This window comes from Erpetoichthys calabaricus, chromosome 5 (genome assembly GCF_900747795.2).
Source record: "Erpetoichthys calabaricus chromosome 5, fErpCal1.3, whole genome shotgun sequence".
In the NCBI taxonomy this organism is placed as follows: Eukaryota; Metazoa; Chordata; class Cladistia; order Polypteriformes; family Polypteridae; genus Erpetoichthys; species Erpetoichthys calabaricus.
In genome coordinates, this window is record NC_041398.2 from 212,423,228 (window position 1) to 212,440,365 (window position 17,138).

General features: G+C 38.2%; 1 protein-coding gene across 1 annotated transcript in view; it reads right to left on the minus strand.

Moving 5' to 3' along the window:
- Nucleotides 1-1,894: 1,894 nt before the first annotated feature.
- The window catches only part of LOC114652877 (meckelin-like), a 53,233-nt gene continuing 37,989 nt past the window's right edge, over nucleotides 1,895-17,138 (minus strand). Inside the window, exons 13-15 of the mRNA XM_051928275.1 lie at nucleotides 16,222-16,324; nucleotides 10,602-10,744; nucleotides 1,895-2,145 (exon numbers count right to left, since the gene is read on the minus strand). Of these exons, the coding sequence (XP_051784235.1) occupies nucleotides 2,065-2,145; nucleotides 10,602-10,744; nucleotides 16,222-16,324 (327 nt within the window). The 3' untranslated portion in view covers nucleotides 1,895-2,064. The remainder of the gene's footprint in view (nucleotides 2,146-10,601; nucleotides 10,745-16,221; nucleotides 16,325-17,138) is intronic.

Consider the following 17,138-nt stretch of genomic DNA (forward strand, 5'->3'; position numbering starts at 1 on the left):
AGCATGAAGGGCACGTATTGATTTTTTTCTCTGTCTCTCTCTATCTCTCTCTCTCTCTGCTCCTGACGGAGGGGGTGTGAGCTGCCGCCTTCAACAGCTTTGTGCCGCGGTGCTTCGCATACTTAAAAGCCAATTAAAAGCCAAACAGCCCTATTGATTTGTTTGCTCCTTTGAAGAGGAAGATATGTTTGCATTCTTTTAATTGTGAGACTGAACTGTCATCTCTGTCTTGTCATGGAGCACAGTTTAAACTTTTGAAAAAGAGACAGATGTTTGTTTGCAGTGTTTGAATGATGTTCCTGTCTCTCTACAACCTCCTGTGTTTCTGCGCAAATCTGTGACCCAAGCATGACAATATAAAAATAACCATATAAACATATGGTTTCTACTTCGCGGATTTTCTTATTTCGCGGGTGGCTCTGGAACGCAACCCCCGCGACGGAGGAGGGATTACTGTATTAAAATAATTCACTCATGTCTGACACACTCGATCATCAGTAACCTCCATAATTTACTGAATGCTCGCACATATTCATTTGACATAAGAAATATGGAAACATAAAAGAAATTAAGGCATTAGCTGAGGAAAACAAAGTTGCGAAAAGTTAATCTTAGAATAGCTGTAAACTGAAAAGAGCAGCACATGTAACATTTATAAAATGTGACAAATTGTATAGACGCTTGCAAATTACAAAATCTCATCCACATTTTCAGCACTTTGTTTCTTCTTGTGTTTTCTGTGTTAAATGACTTTGTGAAGAAGCTTCAACTTCTCTGTGTATGGACTCCTCTCCGGTAAAGTCCGAGCTTTAAGTTCATTGCATTGGATCCATCACTCCCAACCTCCAAATATACAGTAGTTTAATTGTTGACAGGAAACAGCTAAACTCAGATGATCGACGACATTCCGGCGTACAACTAATTGTATCAAATTGTTCCTTTAGGTGCAACAAAAAACACACCTAAAGGTGAATTGTGAATTGTTGTACGGCAGGCATAGCAAACCACAAAGCCAAACCTGTATGTTCCATAATGCACTTTATTGTTTCATTGTTCCACATATTCTACACACATTAATAAATCACAGCTATGTCAGTTGCATAAACTGGAGAAACATCGACAATGGAAAATAAATAAACATATTATTACATATATAAAAAATACAAATTCACATTTAACACTGAATGTGAAAATACTATAATAATTTATATAAATGTAATCCAAAGAACCCAATAAGCTCTCCAAATCTTTGTATACCTCCAGCTTTTTAAAGCCTTATAAGGTACAGCTGTACTAACTAAAATTTAAACATTTATATGTATATTTCAAAATTATGAATATTTTTACATAGCTTAAAATCAATGAACTGCAGTGGGTTGGCGCCCTGCCCAGGATTGGTTCTTGCCTTGCGCCCTGTGTTGGCTGGGATTGGCTCCAGCAGACCTCCGTGACCCTGTGTTCGGATTCAGCGGGTTGGAAAATGGATGGCTGGATGAAAATCAATGAAGTGACACTGTTCCAAAGAACAATTACTTTCCATCCTTCCATACTTTCTAATCAGATCACAGTTTCAGCATGGATATTAACAGTTAGAGGAAATTCTCAGTATATTTAAAAATTTAAGTTGAGCTTGTCATTGTTTTCTCCTCCAATTCATTTTTGTTTCTCATTGTTATTTCATTCAAGGTCTCACAATAACACATTGTTTTTAAATGTCATACACAGTGGTGTAGTTTTTTCAATATTTAACTTTTAGCTGGTCATTACAGTAACAAACCATTACTGTTATTCTATTGATCAGTTTTATTTGTGTTTCATGCAGTTTAGTACAGTAAGATGGCTGAGCCAATGCCACTAGCAGCCCAGCTGGAATAAACACTGGGCTGCTAACACCAGCTTATTATTATTTATTCTTCTATGTAATTTAACCCCATCTGTTTAATAGTTTACTATTCTTTTAATATAGTTTAAAATATTAAGACAATGTTCCCCTCAAAAACAAGCCCAACTAAATAACAGCAGAAGCAAATGCTGTTGCAGCTGTATGTAGAATTTTTAGAAGAGTTATAGCAGGAATCTATCATCCACCATGGTTTTTGCAACCAAGTTTTTTCTTCCAGTGACGCTGCGAATCATCTCAAAGAGCTGTCAAAACAAAAAAAAAGTACAGTATATTATTAAAAGGTTACAACTTCCAATAATTACTTGAATAGTGTTTATAGTATAATCAAAGTATATATTTGAACAGTGTATATAGTATAGTCAATAATCAGGATGGAAACAGAAGCCAGGAGCAGTCTCAAACATGAGTGGACTAAGTATTTAGCCGCAGCAGCAGAGGAGATTCTCTGGTGATTTACCAAGAATGGAAAACTAATGTCAACTAAGCAAAATAGAATCCAAAAGTCGGCAAAGTCAAGCCTGATATCCAGTCCATGAGTGTCTAGCAGCCAACCTGCCGAGCTGAACTCCGCAGCAACAGCAGCATTTCTGGAGTTACATAGAACACAAACAGGTAATGATGTGAGTTTCATCTTTTCTCTGCCTTTAGAGGACACACTTATAAGTTGCATTTTCTGTATAATATATACTATTGGTCAAAAGGTTTGGAACACCTCAGTTTTCCAAGTGTGATCATTTGAAATGCAACAAATGACCTAAAATTGTGAAAAGGTAAGCAGTAAACTGACAGAGGTTTAAATTTAAGATTTAGGTTAGGAAAAACTGAAAAGAAGGAAATATCCAATTATTACAAATAGGCCTTCTTCAGGGAACAACTAATAGGTATAAAGGCCAAAATCAGAGGCACCAATTTAGGCCCAGGATGGTTTCCAATGAGACATGGGTCTAAAAGCATCAAAATTTAGCCCCTTGGAAGCAAGGTCACCAGTTTGGACCCAGAAACAGTACTAAACACTCAACAGCAAGTCTATGTAACTGAGTACAAAAGAAAAGTGCTACAATCCCACACTAAATCAACCCACCTGTTAAAAAAGGTAAATTCAATTTCTATTCTAAGCATATCATTTTGCAGAAATCTGAGGTATATATATATATTTATTTATTTATATATATATATATATATATTATATATATATACATATATATATATATATATATTATATATATATATATATATATATATATATATAATCTATACTAATTAATAAAAGGCAAAGCCCTCACTTACTCACTGACTGACTGACTGACTGACTGGCTGACTCACTCACTCATCACTAATTGTCCAACTTCCCATGTAGGTGGAAGGCTAAAATTTGGCAGGCTGATTCCTTACAGCTTACTTACAAAAGTTAGGTAGGTTTCATTTCGAAATTCAACGCGTAATGGTCATAACTGGAACCTCTTTTTTGACAATATACTGTAATGGACGGCAGCTCGATGGCCGAGGGAGGCGGAGTTGAGTGTCACGTCATCACGCCTCCCACGTAATCACGTGAAAAGACTGTGAACGCAGTAGGGAGAAATGAAGGAAGAGCCGCAAACAGCGAAGAACAAAAAATTCATTAAACAATTGAGAAGGGAGCGAAACAATAAGAAGCAAGCGAGTGAAGCATACAAGCATCTTCATAAGGGAAACGAAGCACGGTGTAAAACGTAAGTTTAAATTAAGTTTATTGAAACGCTCCCGTTGCGGATTGCAATAACATATTCGCGAGATAAAAGTTTAATGAGAAGACACGAGGTATAAACGAACCACACGCCGTAGCGCAACGTTAGGGGCAACAGTTTCAACCATTCTATGATCTGCTTCTCGCAACTGAAAGACGGCACATGGCGGATGTTAGCCGACTTGCTGACCGCAACGTTAGGGGCTTCAACTCTGGCGCTGACGATAGAGATTCGATTCCCAAGAGGGGATGCAGTGAGTGTGTATGCCTGATGAGCCCAGAATTAGGGAGAAACACATGTCGCATACTCTTTGCATTATTTGAAAGTAAACTATTAAAACCATTCTATGATCAGCTTCTGGGAACAGAAAGAGGGCACGTGGCGGATGTAAGGCGACTTCCTGACCAACCACAAGCGTAAGCTGGCAGGTAACCACCCATACAGTCAGATTGTGATTCAGAAAACGAATGCCATGAATGTAATTACCACAATCTACATACTGTCAAATAAACGAAACACACGCCGTAGCGCAACAGCTATGAAAAGCGAGGTTCACAAAAAAACAGATCCTTAACAAATTGTTATTGGTATATTTTCGATCCGTTTAAAAAGGTTTTCTTTTCTTCTTAAAAAATTAAAAGCAGTACTTCGCCGCAACGAAGCGCGAGAATTTGGCTATATATATCTGCTTCTCGCAATTAAAAGAGGGCACGTGGCGGATTTTAGACGACTTCATGACCAAACATAAGTGTTACCTGCCAGGTAGGGTTACCACTTTTAATACAAAAAAATAAGGGACGCATACTGCAGCGGGGGCCACATCCCAGTGCCAACACTTTGCAGACTCTACTTAAAAGACCCGCCCTCCTCACTGGACAGTTAAAAAGACAAATCAAACTAACGATGACATCAGGTATTACCCAGTCAAAAGTAGGAAAGGAGGCATCTTCATAAAATGCGTGTGGGATGATTTGCATAAGACGCTGCTTTAAAAAAAATACGGGACAAATCCCGTCCCGTATTTATTCAAAACGGGACGCGCAATTTCATTCTCAAATACGGGACGATTCCGTATTTTAAAGGACGGGTGGCAACCCTACAGTGCCAGGTAACCACCCATACAATCAGATTGTGATTCAGACTAGGAATGCAATGAATGTAATTTCCCCGATCTACATACAAGGCGAAAGTCTTGCAACATTCAAAGATGATGGTTTGGAATAAGTACACCATAGAACATAAAAGAGCTTATGAAGCCTTGAACCGAAAAAAGCAAGATCTCAGAGATCGTAAAAAAAAAAAAAATAGGAGGTAATGTCGTTTTACTCGCTGTAGATTTTAGTCAAACATTACCAGTTATTCCACGAGGGAGACCAGCAGATGAACTCGACGCGTGTTTAAAATCCATGCTTCTCCCATGCTCGGTTATATGTCGCGTGTTCTCGGGTAGGTACACCAAAAAATGTATACATTTAAGCATGTAATGGGCAAACAAGAAATGAGGTATACCCGAAGGCACTGCAGTAGTACTTAATGTAACTTTACTTCTTAAATGTTAATGTTTTACTGTTTAATAATTTATACGCTTCTTATATGTTGTTCAAATTCTTTTATCAAAATACCAGTGACAGCTCAATGCACGATAACGTGGAGTGAATACACCATACGCATCCGCCCACGGCCGCCCTGGTGTGCGCAGATAGGAGTTGATTCTACAATAAAATAAAATAAAGATAAAAAGAGTAATACAATCATCACCCATAAAGCGGATAGTAGACGTGACGTACTATATGTGTACCAGATTTCAAGTCAATAGGTGAAACGGTTTGCAAGCTACAGGTGATTTAAAATCCTGGACAGACAAACGAATAGCCACGGTAGCAAATTACAGAAGAAGATTTTACTGTTTAATAATTTATATTTATATGAAATGTGCTTCTTATATATTACTTCATATTCTCATATGATAATGATGTTAATGTTGTTTGTATTGATTTCTATGTTATTGTAAGTGCATGTATGTGTGTATATGTATGTATATACTAGCAAAATAAAATGAAAAAATGAAAAAGTAAAGGAAACATTTTAAAAATAGCGTAACATGATTGTCAATGTAATTGTGTTGTCATTGTTATGAGTGTTGCTGTCATATATATATATATGTGTATATGTGTATGTATATATATATACTAGCAAAATACCCGTGCTTCGCAGCGGAGAAGTAGTGTATTAAAGAGGTTATGAAAAAGTAAAGGAAACATTTTAAAAATAACGTAACATGATTGTCAATGTAATTGTGTTGTCATTGTTATGAGTGTTGCTGGCATATATATATACATATACACATATACACACACATATACACACATATACAGATATATTATATATACATATACACATATATTTTTTATATATATATATATATATATATATATATATATATATATATATATATATATATATATATATATATATATATATATATATATATACACATACATACATACATACATATACACACATAGATGCACTTACAATAACATAGAAATCAATATAAACAACATTAACATCATTATCATATGATAATATGAAGTAATATATAAGAAGCACATTTCATATAAATATAAATTATTAAACAGTAAAATCTTCTTCTATAATTTGCTAGCGTGGCTTTTCGTTGGTCTGTCCAGGATTTTAAATCACCTGTAGCTTGCAAACCGTTTCACCTATTGACTTGAAATCTGGTACACATATAATACGTCACGTCTGCTATCCGCTTTATGGGTGATGATTGTATTACTGTTTTTATGTTTATTTTATTTTAGAATCAACTCCTATCTGCGCACACCAGGGCGGCCGTGGGCAGATGCGTATGGTGTATTCACTCCATGTTATCGTGCATTGCGCTGTCACTGGTATTTTGATAAAAGAATTTGAACAATATATAAGAAGCGTATAAATTATTAAACAGTAAAACATTAACATTTAAGAAGTAAAGTTACATTGAGTACTACTGCAGTGCCTTCGGGTATACCTCATTTTTTGTTTGCCCATTACATGCTTAAATGTATACATTTTTGGTGTACCTACCCAAGAACACGCGACATATAACCGAGCGTGGGAGAAGCATGGATTTTAAACACGCGTTGAGTTCATCTGCTGGTCTCCCTCGTGGAATAACTGGTAATGTTTGACTAAAATGTACAGCGAGTAAAACGACATTACCTCCTTTTTTTTTTTTACGATCTCTGAGATCTTGCTTTTTTCGGTTCAAGGCTTCATAAGCTGTTTTATGTGCCATGGTGTACTTAATAAGTACTAATTATCCCAAACCATCATCTTTGAATGTTGCAAGACTTTCGCCTTGTATGTAGATCGGGGTAATTACATTCATTGCATTCCTAGTCTGAATCACAATCTGATTGTATGGGTGGTTACCTGGCACTGTAGGGTTGCCACCCGTCCTTTAAAATACGGAATCGTGCCGCGTTTGAGAATGAAATTGCGCGTCCCGTTTTGAATCAATACTGGACGGGATTTATCCCGTATTTTTTTTATAATTTTTTTTTTAAAGCAGCGTCTCATGCAAATCATCCCACACGCATTTTATGAAGATGCCTCCTTTCCTACTTTTGATTGGGTAATACTTGATGTCATCGTTAGTTTGATTGGTGTTTTGAACTGTCCAGTGAGGAGGGCGTGTCTTTTAAGTACAGTCTGCAAAGTGTTGGCACTGAGATGTGGCGTCAGCGCCATAGTTGAAGCCCCTAACGTTGCGGTCAGCAAGTCGGCTAACATCCGCCATGTGCCGTCTTTCAGTTGCGAGAAGCAGATCATAGAATGGTTGAAACTGTTGCCCCTAACGTTGCGCCACGGCGTGTGGTTCGTTTATACCTCGTGTCTTCTCATTAAACTTTTATCTCGCGAATATGTTATTGCAATCCGCAGCGGGAGCGTTTCTATAAACTTAATTTAAACTTACGTTTTACACCGTGCTTTGTTTCCCTTATGAACATGCTTGTATGCTTAACTCGCTCCGTTCTCAATTGTTTAATTAATTTTTTGCTCTTCGCTGTTTGCGGCTGTTCCTCCATTTCCCCCTACTTCGTTCTTTTATCTCGCGAATATGTTATTGCAATCCTTAACGGGAACATTTCAATAAACTGATTGAAAATAGTTTTGCATTTACCTTTTTAGTAAAAGGCGAGCTTTTAAGCCTGAGAAATCACCCCGTAAATGCACACGTTTAATTGGACATGTGTTAATATGTATGGTTACACAGTATTAAAAGACAGTGAACAACGTCAGTTACCTTTCTTCCCGCGTTTGATAAAAGGTGAGCTTTTAAGCCTGAGAAATCTCCCCGTAAATGCACATGTTTAATTGCACATGTGTTAATATGTATGCTTACACAGTATTAAAAGACAGTCAAAAATTAACGTCATTTACCTTCGTTCCCGCGTGTGACTCGTGCTGTAAATGTCTTCCTTGTTTTTAGTTCACGTGATTACGTAGGAGGCGTGATGACGCGATACGTGACTCCGCCTCCTCCATTACAGTGTATGGACAAAAAATATGTTCCAGTTATGACCATTACGCTTTGAATTTCGAAATGAAACCTGCCTAACTTTTGTAAGTAAGCTGTAAGGAATGAGCCTGCCAAATTTCAGCCTTCCACCTACACGGGAAGTTGGAGAATTAGTGATGAGTGAGTCAGTGAGTGAGTCAGTCAGTCAGTCAGTGAGGGCTTTGCCTTTTATTATTATAGATAATATATGTGTATGTATATATATATATATATATATATATATATATATATATATATATATATATATATATGACAGCAACACTCATAACAATGACAACACAATTACATTGACAATCATGTTACGTTATTTTTAAAATGTTTCCTTTACTTTTTCATAACCTCTTTAACACACTACTTCTCCGCTGCGAAGCGCGGGTATTTTGCTAGTATATATATATATATATAGTGGAACCTTGGTTCATGAACGTCTCAGTACACGTACAAATCGGTTTACGACCAAAAAGTTTGCCAAACTTTTGCCTTGGTTCACGACCACACACTCGGTATATGAACAAGCCAGTTTCCCTTTAGGTTTGTACATGTTCAGTCTCTCCCTGTGCATTTCCTGTGCAGCGAGCAAGAGAGAGAGCGAGAGAGTGCAACACACACACACACACACACACACACAGGCAGCGCAAGAGAGAGACAGACGCACACACACAGGCAGCTTGAGAGAGAGAGAGAGAGAGAGACAAACACAGGCGCGCAAGAGAGAGATAGACGCGCACACACACAGGCAGCGCGAGAAAGAGGGGGCTGGATGCATAAGGTAGGAAGGCAGTTAAAGAATGCACTGGGCTTGATTTTGTTTTCAATTCTGTTTGCAGCGATCGGTTCGTAGCGTGCATTGTTGCAATGTTACTTTTCTTCGTGGTTTATTAAATTGCGGATTTTTTCAAATGTTCATTTTTTTCCCTGTGCTTAAAACTCATTAAAAAAAAAGTGTTTTTAGCCAGCGGTTGGTAGCGTTATAGCGCAAACTATTGCAGTGTTAGTTTCATTTGTTGTTCAAGGTTTTCTGTGTTATTCAATGTTTTTACATTTAGTTTACTATTATGCTGTGCATTCTATGGTTTAATTAACTATATTTGTGCTTAAAAACTTAAAAAAGATATATATTTACATACAGTTCGTATGGTCTGGAACGGATTAATTGTATTTACATACAATCCTATGGGGGAAATTGCTTCCGTTCACGACCAAAACGGTTTACGACCAGAGTTTTGGGAGGAATTATGGTCGTGAACCGAGGTTCCACTGTACATTATATATATATATATATATATATATATATATATATATATATATATATATATATATGTTTGTACTAAAAGAAAATGTGTTTAATTTTGTCTGGCTCCTTACCAAGATTACAAACAGGATGCGGTCTATAGCAGATTGCATTCCCTTCACTGCTGGTTGGACGCCTGGTGTGCAAATAAACGTATAGCATTTGCTAATAAAAGGGACATGCAGTATATTGAGAAAGGCCTGGATTTTTCAAGAGACACGATCTTCAGCCAAATAAAATATGGCAAAATATGGTTTATTTTCTCCAAGGATTCTGCTGACTGGAGTTTTTTTTTTAAATTTTCCTCAACTCCACTCCCATCTAACCATAGTTCAGCAATAATGTTAATGTACATACAGTAAATTGTTAGGTTCAGTTTACGTTATGTGTTTCAAATGGCTTTGCTTTACTGTGTGTTTGAACAAATCATAATCTTCATGTGTATGAATTATGTTATTAGCAATTTGTAAAGATTGTAATTGTGAACTCAATATAGCAAACTGAGCCTGCCTGCTTTGCAAAAATAAAGTGAACTGAATTGAATCAAGTGATTATAACACTGGTAGGATAGTTTGTGTGCCATTATTCCCCTCACACAGACAATACTTCATAAGAGGACTTAGCCGTCTATGGATAATGCTTTGCCATTTTAATTCATAATTTAAACAAGTTAGGAGTTTAGACTAAGTCTCAATCTATTTTGAGGCAAGACTGGCAAATAAACAGTTCTGAAGCAGAGATTATTTAGTTAGAAGAAGTGTTTACAAAAAACACACACTGCCGTGATTTAAGGAAGTTGGTAAAATGGTGTTAAAAGTAATGAGCTGTTGTTGATTATAATATTTTGTATTCCCTTCCTTTACTTTTAAGATATCTGGAACTAGTCAAATATATGTAATAGTAAAATTACAGTATAAACATACAGTATAAACATACAGTATAAAGCTTGAACACATATCAGTGCTTATGGCTTGCACATTTTAAGGCACACTCACTTTATCCTAACAAGAATGCATTGTGAAGTCTTCATAGTAAAAGATTAAACCTCCACAGTATAATGAAAAGTGTTTTGTTTCAATTAAGAGCACATACCCTTTGCTGGAAGTAGGTTAGAACTGCAGCCAAAACATAACTTTCACTGGCAATATCCACAATGCAGAAAAACAGTGTGTCAAATATAAGTAGCGAAGCTTCATTGCCATAGTACAGCACGTCAGTAAAGGAGTAAGAATCATCTAGGGAAATACAAAATAAAGCTATTAATAAGTTATTTACAATATATAAATTGTAATTATCTTTTCTCTGTCTAGAGTTTAACTCTGTTTTCCTTTCAATGCCAGTAAGCTGTCACTATTCATTTGGCCCCTTTAATTTTCACTACAGAATCACATGAAAAACCACAAATGTGTTGTCATTTCTGACATTCTTATTTTGTCAGTCAGTCATTTTCAAACCCACTTAATCGTGAACAGGGTTATGGGGGGTGCTGGAGCCTGTCCCAGCTAGTACAGGGCCCAAGGCAGTAACAAACACTGAACATGGGCCAGTACATCACAGAGTGAACAACACACACACACACACACACACGGACACACACATACACACACGCACACACACAAGCCAGTTTTAGGATCGCCAATCCACCTAACCTGCATGTCTTTGGACTGTGGAAGAAAACCGGAGCACCCAGAGGAAGCCCACACAAACAAAAGGAGAACATGCAAACTCCACACAGAGAGGACCTGGGACACAAACCCCAGTCTCCTTACTGGGAGGCAGCAGCACTACCACTCTGCCTCCATCTTATTTTGTTTTCATATTTATATTTTTATCATTCTCTAGGTAATGTAAATTTAGCATCATTTTGTGATTGTCTTTTGTTCTTTTAATCAATAGATTAAAATGGGGGAATTTTGTTGTACAGGATGTGGCACATTACTGAGCAACCCAATGCATGTACAACATGTGATGTTGGGACACCTGCACTATAAAAGATGACAACATGCATTTAAAAAAAGAATCCAAAAATATTAAGGAAATGCCTTGATGACAGACTTAGTGATTGAACAACATAGAAAAATGAAAGTCAGATAGGGAAAGAATTGGACTCAGGTTTCGTTTTGAATATGGTGTAGTTTTAATAACATGTCAAAGATTAGTAACAACTTTTCTGTACTAAATGTAGCCATCTGTTCTCTTTTAAAAAAGAACATAAAAGTTTCTAGAAAGCTAAAACATTTGTTCCCTGTTACCACCGGTTAATTTATTACAACACTCGTTACTTGTAACTTGAAAGCAATGCGCAATAGCTGGACTATGGTGACTACACGTTTTTACTCCAGTCAGTTTTAAATGGAGTTAAGCGGAATCTCAACATGCCCAACCAGCATGCATTGATGATGAGCAAAGGACTAAAGGTGCACGCCATGCTTGTTCTTCATGGGCACTACTAGTCTGAGAAGTTAATCGGAATAATCATTTCAGGTAAAGTTGCAGAGGTAGTTAATTATAGCAGAGCAAACAACTTCTCTATATGTACTGGAACTGAAAAAAAAATTCTAAATTATTATTAGCAAACTTATTTTGGAGATGGAAAAATTAATACAAGCCAAATTACAAAGTGTCACTTTTTATTTCTGAGCACCTCCAAAAGGTCATGCGAAAAGATAACACCCCTCGGGGATTAATAAAGTATGTCAAATTAAATCAAAATTGTCCTGTTATGTCCTTCCATTTCAGACAAGCAAAATTATTGGAACAAAATAGCTTAGATAATAGCTTGGCCCCCCTGCAGTATGCCTACCGGCCCAACATGTCCACCTCAGATGCCGTTGCGGCCACACTACATTATTCCCTCTCCCATCTGGAGAACAAAGACTTCTACAGCAGGATTCTCTTTGTTGACTACAGCTCCGCCTTTAACATGGTTATCCCCCATAAACTCACCCATTAACTGTCTGCACTTGGCCTGCACCCCACCCTCTGTGACTGGCTCCTAGATTTTCTGACTGGCAGGCCCCAGTCTGTCAGGATTGGTAATAGGACTTCAGCCACCATTATCACAAACACAGGCACTCCACAGGGATGCATCTTCAGCCCCATCCTCTACACCCTGTTCACCCACGATTATGTCACCTCCCACAAAGATAACATCATCCTAAAGTTTGCAGATGACACTGCAGTGATAGGATGCATCACTGGTGGGGATGAGCTGGCCTACAGGAGGGAGGTGGACAGTCTGGTGTCATGGTGTGAGGACAACAACCTCACCCTCAACACACACAAGATGAAGGAGATGATAGTGGACATGAGGAAGGGGAGGAGAGCTCACTGGCCACAGTTCATCCGAGGGCTTGAAGTGGAGAGGGTGAGCAGCATTAAATACCTTTGCGTCTACATCAGTGAGGACCTCACTTGGACACTTAACACCACACAGCTGGTCAAGAGGGCCCAGCAACGGCTGTACTTTCTGAGGAGGCTGAGGAAGTTTGGTATGTCGACTAAGATACTTGGCAACTTTTACAGCTGCATTGTTGAGAGCATCTTGACCAGCTGCATCACCGTGTGGTATGGCAACAGTACTGCTATGGACCCTCACTAGAAACAGGAGTTTCAGAAGATGAGATGGAACAAGATATCTCTCTTATTATAAAAAAAAAAAACTTGTAAGGAGATGAGAAGTGATTGTTTCAGAGACATTTTCATGTCCCGCAAGATGAGTCTTCGTGCCAAGTGATGTAATCCTGTCCAGGGACAGAAGCCCAGTGAGACAAGAGCTTATGCAAAGAGATTTGGAAAAGTCCTGGGTGGTTATGTCAGACACATTTCTTGTAGAGAGAAAAAAACGAGCGATCGCTTCTCCTTGGGGTGTGTTCAGCCCCCCTCTTCACAACGCAAGTGGCAGAGATGCGAAGTGGTTGGCGCATAGCACAGGCGGGTGAAGGGGGTGGGCGAGCGAAGCCCCCTAGTATGTATATATATATATATATATATATATATATATATATATATATATATACGTATATATACTAACTGTGTAAGCCTGTGCTGTGCTGTGCTGTAAAATGCAGGGGGTCCTAGAAAGTTTTGATTGTAAGAAAAAACATTGAAATATAGAGATTTAAAGGAACAACTCTGGGCGTCTCTCTCCTAGGAGGTTTCGTTTTGGCGATGTGCTTCCATCGCTTGTGCATTAGCAGTTAAGTGACTTTGTCTTTCTTTAGAGTTTTAGTTTTGCCAGCTTGCTCGCCTTATGTTTGTATTAGCAGCGGGAGGAAAAGTAAAAGGGATACCATTTTGCTGATTTGCTTGCTTCGCTTCTGTATTAGTGGCTAAGCGAGTGTCTCTTTCTTTTGGAGGTTTCTGTTTTGCCGACGTGCTAGCCTCGCTTAAATATTAACAGCTAAGCAAGTTTCTGTTTCCTTGGAGGTGGAGCCCTCACCCCCACTCCACCTCTCACTTCCGGGCCGGACAGACAGACACCCGCACTTCCACGCATAGAAATTTATATATAAGATATATATAATGGTATGTGTTTATATGATGTGTACAATATGATTTGAGAAGACTTGCATTGATAATTTCTTTGTGCTATGCACATATGACAATAAACTCTGACTTTGTCGCTTTATGGTCTGAATGGCATAGAAAAAAATGTATTTTAATGTATATTAAGGTTTTATAGTAAACCAGCCAGGTGACTAGCTCAAAATAAGGTATAGAATAATTTAAAAATGTTTGCTCTCTCTTGCTCTATGTGTACCTCCAGTGCCATTCCTCTATATCTTCAAGTGTCTGAACCCCTCTTGCCCAGCACTCCCTTTTTCTTTCCAAACGTTCAGGAACATTTGGGTGACAGACAACTCAGTGAAAAGACAACTTGGCGAAAGACAATTCAGCGAAAAGACAACTCTGTGACATCCTTTACCAGTTAGGTAATAGTTAGGTTCAAAGAGATTTTTTAATGATATTTAAATGACAACGTAGGGTGCCGGAAAATCCACAGAATCACCTGCCTTATGAGGGTCCCAATACATTGAGAGTAAAGATATTCCTTAAGCCGTTGTGGTGCCCGGCGGGCGTCCATGCCCGGCTGGGATGCCCAGGAGGAGTGGAGGAGGGCTTGTGCCTCCTCCAGGACACGAGGGGGCATCCTCCCTGGTGGCTTTGGGGACCACGGGTATGGAGCTTGGAAGCTCAACCCTGTAGGGGCCCGTGGTCACCGCCAGGGGGCGCCCCAATGCCTTGGGAGTGTTGGCCCTCAGTACTTCCGCCACACCGGGAAGTACTGGGGGGAAGAGACTTGAAGACACCCGGTGGAGTTCCAGATTCACCATGGGAGCTTCCTCCACACAGGGGTGTGGCTATGAGCCCTCATGATCCACTTGGAGTCCTTCCAGGAGGAATAAAAGGGGCCGCCTCCCTCCAGTCAGGAGCGAGAGTCGTGTGGAAGAGGATGAAGCTTGGTGAAGAGGAGTGGAGGCGGACCAGAGACTGATAAGGCATTGTGTGGTGGCCAGGACTCAAAGGGGTGATTGGTGCCGAGGCACTGGGTATGTGCACTGTATATACTGTGAATAAACACGTGTGTGGTAAAACCATCATGTCTGCCTGTCTGTGTCCGGGCTGTTCCCCACACCGTACTCACAGGTCACCTTTTGTATTCTAAATAACGTTATCATAAGATTACAATCAATACAATTTATATAAAGGATTAGCAATTTTGGTTGCAGAACATAATGTAAGATAGAGTTTGTTCCATCTCCAGAATAAAGTCCATTTGTCACTTACATAAATTTATTTTCAACATTTTAAATCACATTGTAATTTAAATATAATTAAAAAATCTCTTTGAACCTAACTATTACCTAACTGGTAAAGGATGTCGATAAGTTGTATTTTGCCAAGTTGTTTCTTCACCGAATTGTCTTTCACCAAGTTGTCTTTCGCCGAGTTGTCTTTTCGCCAAGTTGACTGTCGCCCAATTGCCACCAAACCCTTTCCAATAAAGCTTGCTTTTTAGAGTTTTTCACTTCGGGGCACCTTGCTTGCCTCCTATCTTTTTCTTTGAAGGCGACTCTCAGTGTGCCTCTTATGTCATTACTCCTCCTCTGATTGTCTCGCACTTATACTTCCTCTTTCAATCATCTCACCAAAGCCAAACTGACCAATCAGATTGCTCTGAGGGAATGGACGCACAGACTTTAGCATTTTATTATATAGTAGATAGAATTACATTATGACTGATTTTTCAAGTTAAATACTGTACTTGACAATATTCCCATCTGGTTATATTCAAAAGGTTTACTTTGACACTGGTAGAAAGTAAAGGCTTAAAAGTATATCAGTCGATGAATAGTTCTTCCAGCATGTTAAAAACCTCTCTAAAGATTTTTACTTGTTAATTAGGTGTAAAATAATTTCTGAAAATGTAAAGGGTCTGATAAACAGCTTGGCATTTACAGTATAAAATCAGTTTACTTCCATAATTGCTCTTTGTGTAAAATCCATTCTCTTTTCTGGGCAAAAAGCATTTTTAAACATTACCATTCTAGAAAGAGAGGCCCTACTTTGACCCTGAATTGGATTAAGTGGGTTTGAGAATGGTATTCTCTTTTATCATTCTAGTACCTACATTACCTAATCCTGTAATTAACACATACTGGTAAGAAAAAGACTGAAGCTTATGGAATTCAATTAAAAAATACAGTACCATTATAAAAGATGCTTTTTTCCATTGGCTCCAGAAACTCCATGCTAATGATTTTTTCCACCAACAGTTTGTCCTTTATAATGTAATCTGTTTCTCGATTAGCCTGTTGACAATCATTGGTAATACTGTATATAATTATATTAAAACAAAATGATCAAAAATGCAGAAACATGGTGAAACATACTGAAAGCTGATCTCGCCAGCTGAGATCATCTGAAGTTACCCATCAGAATACACTACACATGGCTGTGTTTTGTATTTGTATGACTCCTCTCCATCACTCCACATTCCAAATATTTTTAATAAGACTGTTTTAATCTCTATTTTAAAATGGAGCCTCAACACTCACTTGTCACTATTATACTATAAATTAAGATTGAAAAATTATTTTACAGCAATATGTAGTATACTTCTTTACTGTGTATATTTGCTTTATTAATTAATGTTATTAATATTTATGGGTTTGCTGAGTTATGGGATAAAGGAATGATTCTCCTGGTTCAGGCTTTTTGCTGATGACATTATATTGTGTAGCACCGGAAAAGAAGAAATGGGGAGGAAGATGGAAGAATGGAGAAGGGCTTTGAAAGATAGAGGGTTGAAGATAAACAGGATGACGACAGAATATATGAGGTTTCATGATGATTAGGATTCAGAAATTAGCCTACTATTGAAAAGAGTGGATACATTTAAATATCTAGGATTGGTAGTAACCCAAGATGGAAAACTAGATAGAGATAGAGTGCAGTGTGGATGGAACAATTGGAAGAAGGTATCAGGAGTATTGTGTGAATGAAGAATTAAAGCAAAGATTAAAGGTAAGGGTTTTTAAGACAGTTGTAAAACCAGCAATAATGTATGGAGCCGAGACGTGGGTAGAAAGAGCAGGAGAAAAAGTTGGATGTGGCAGAAATGAG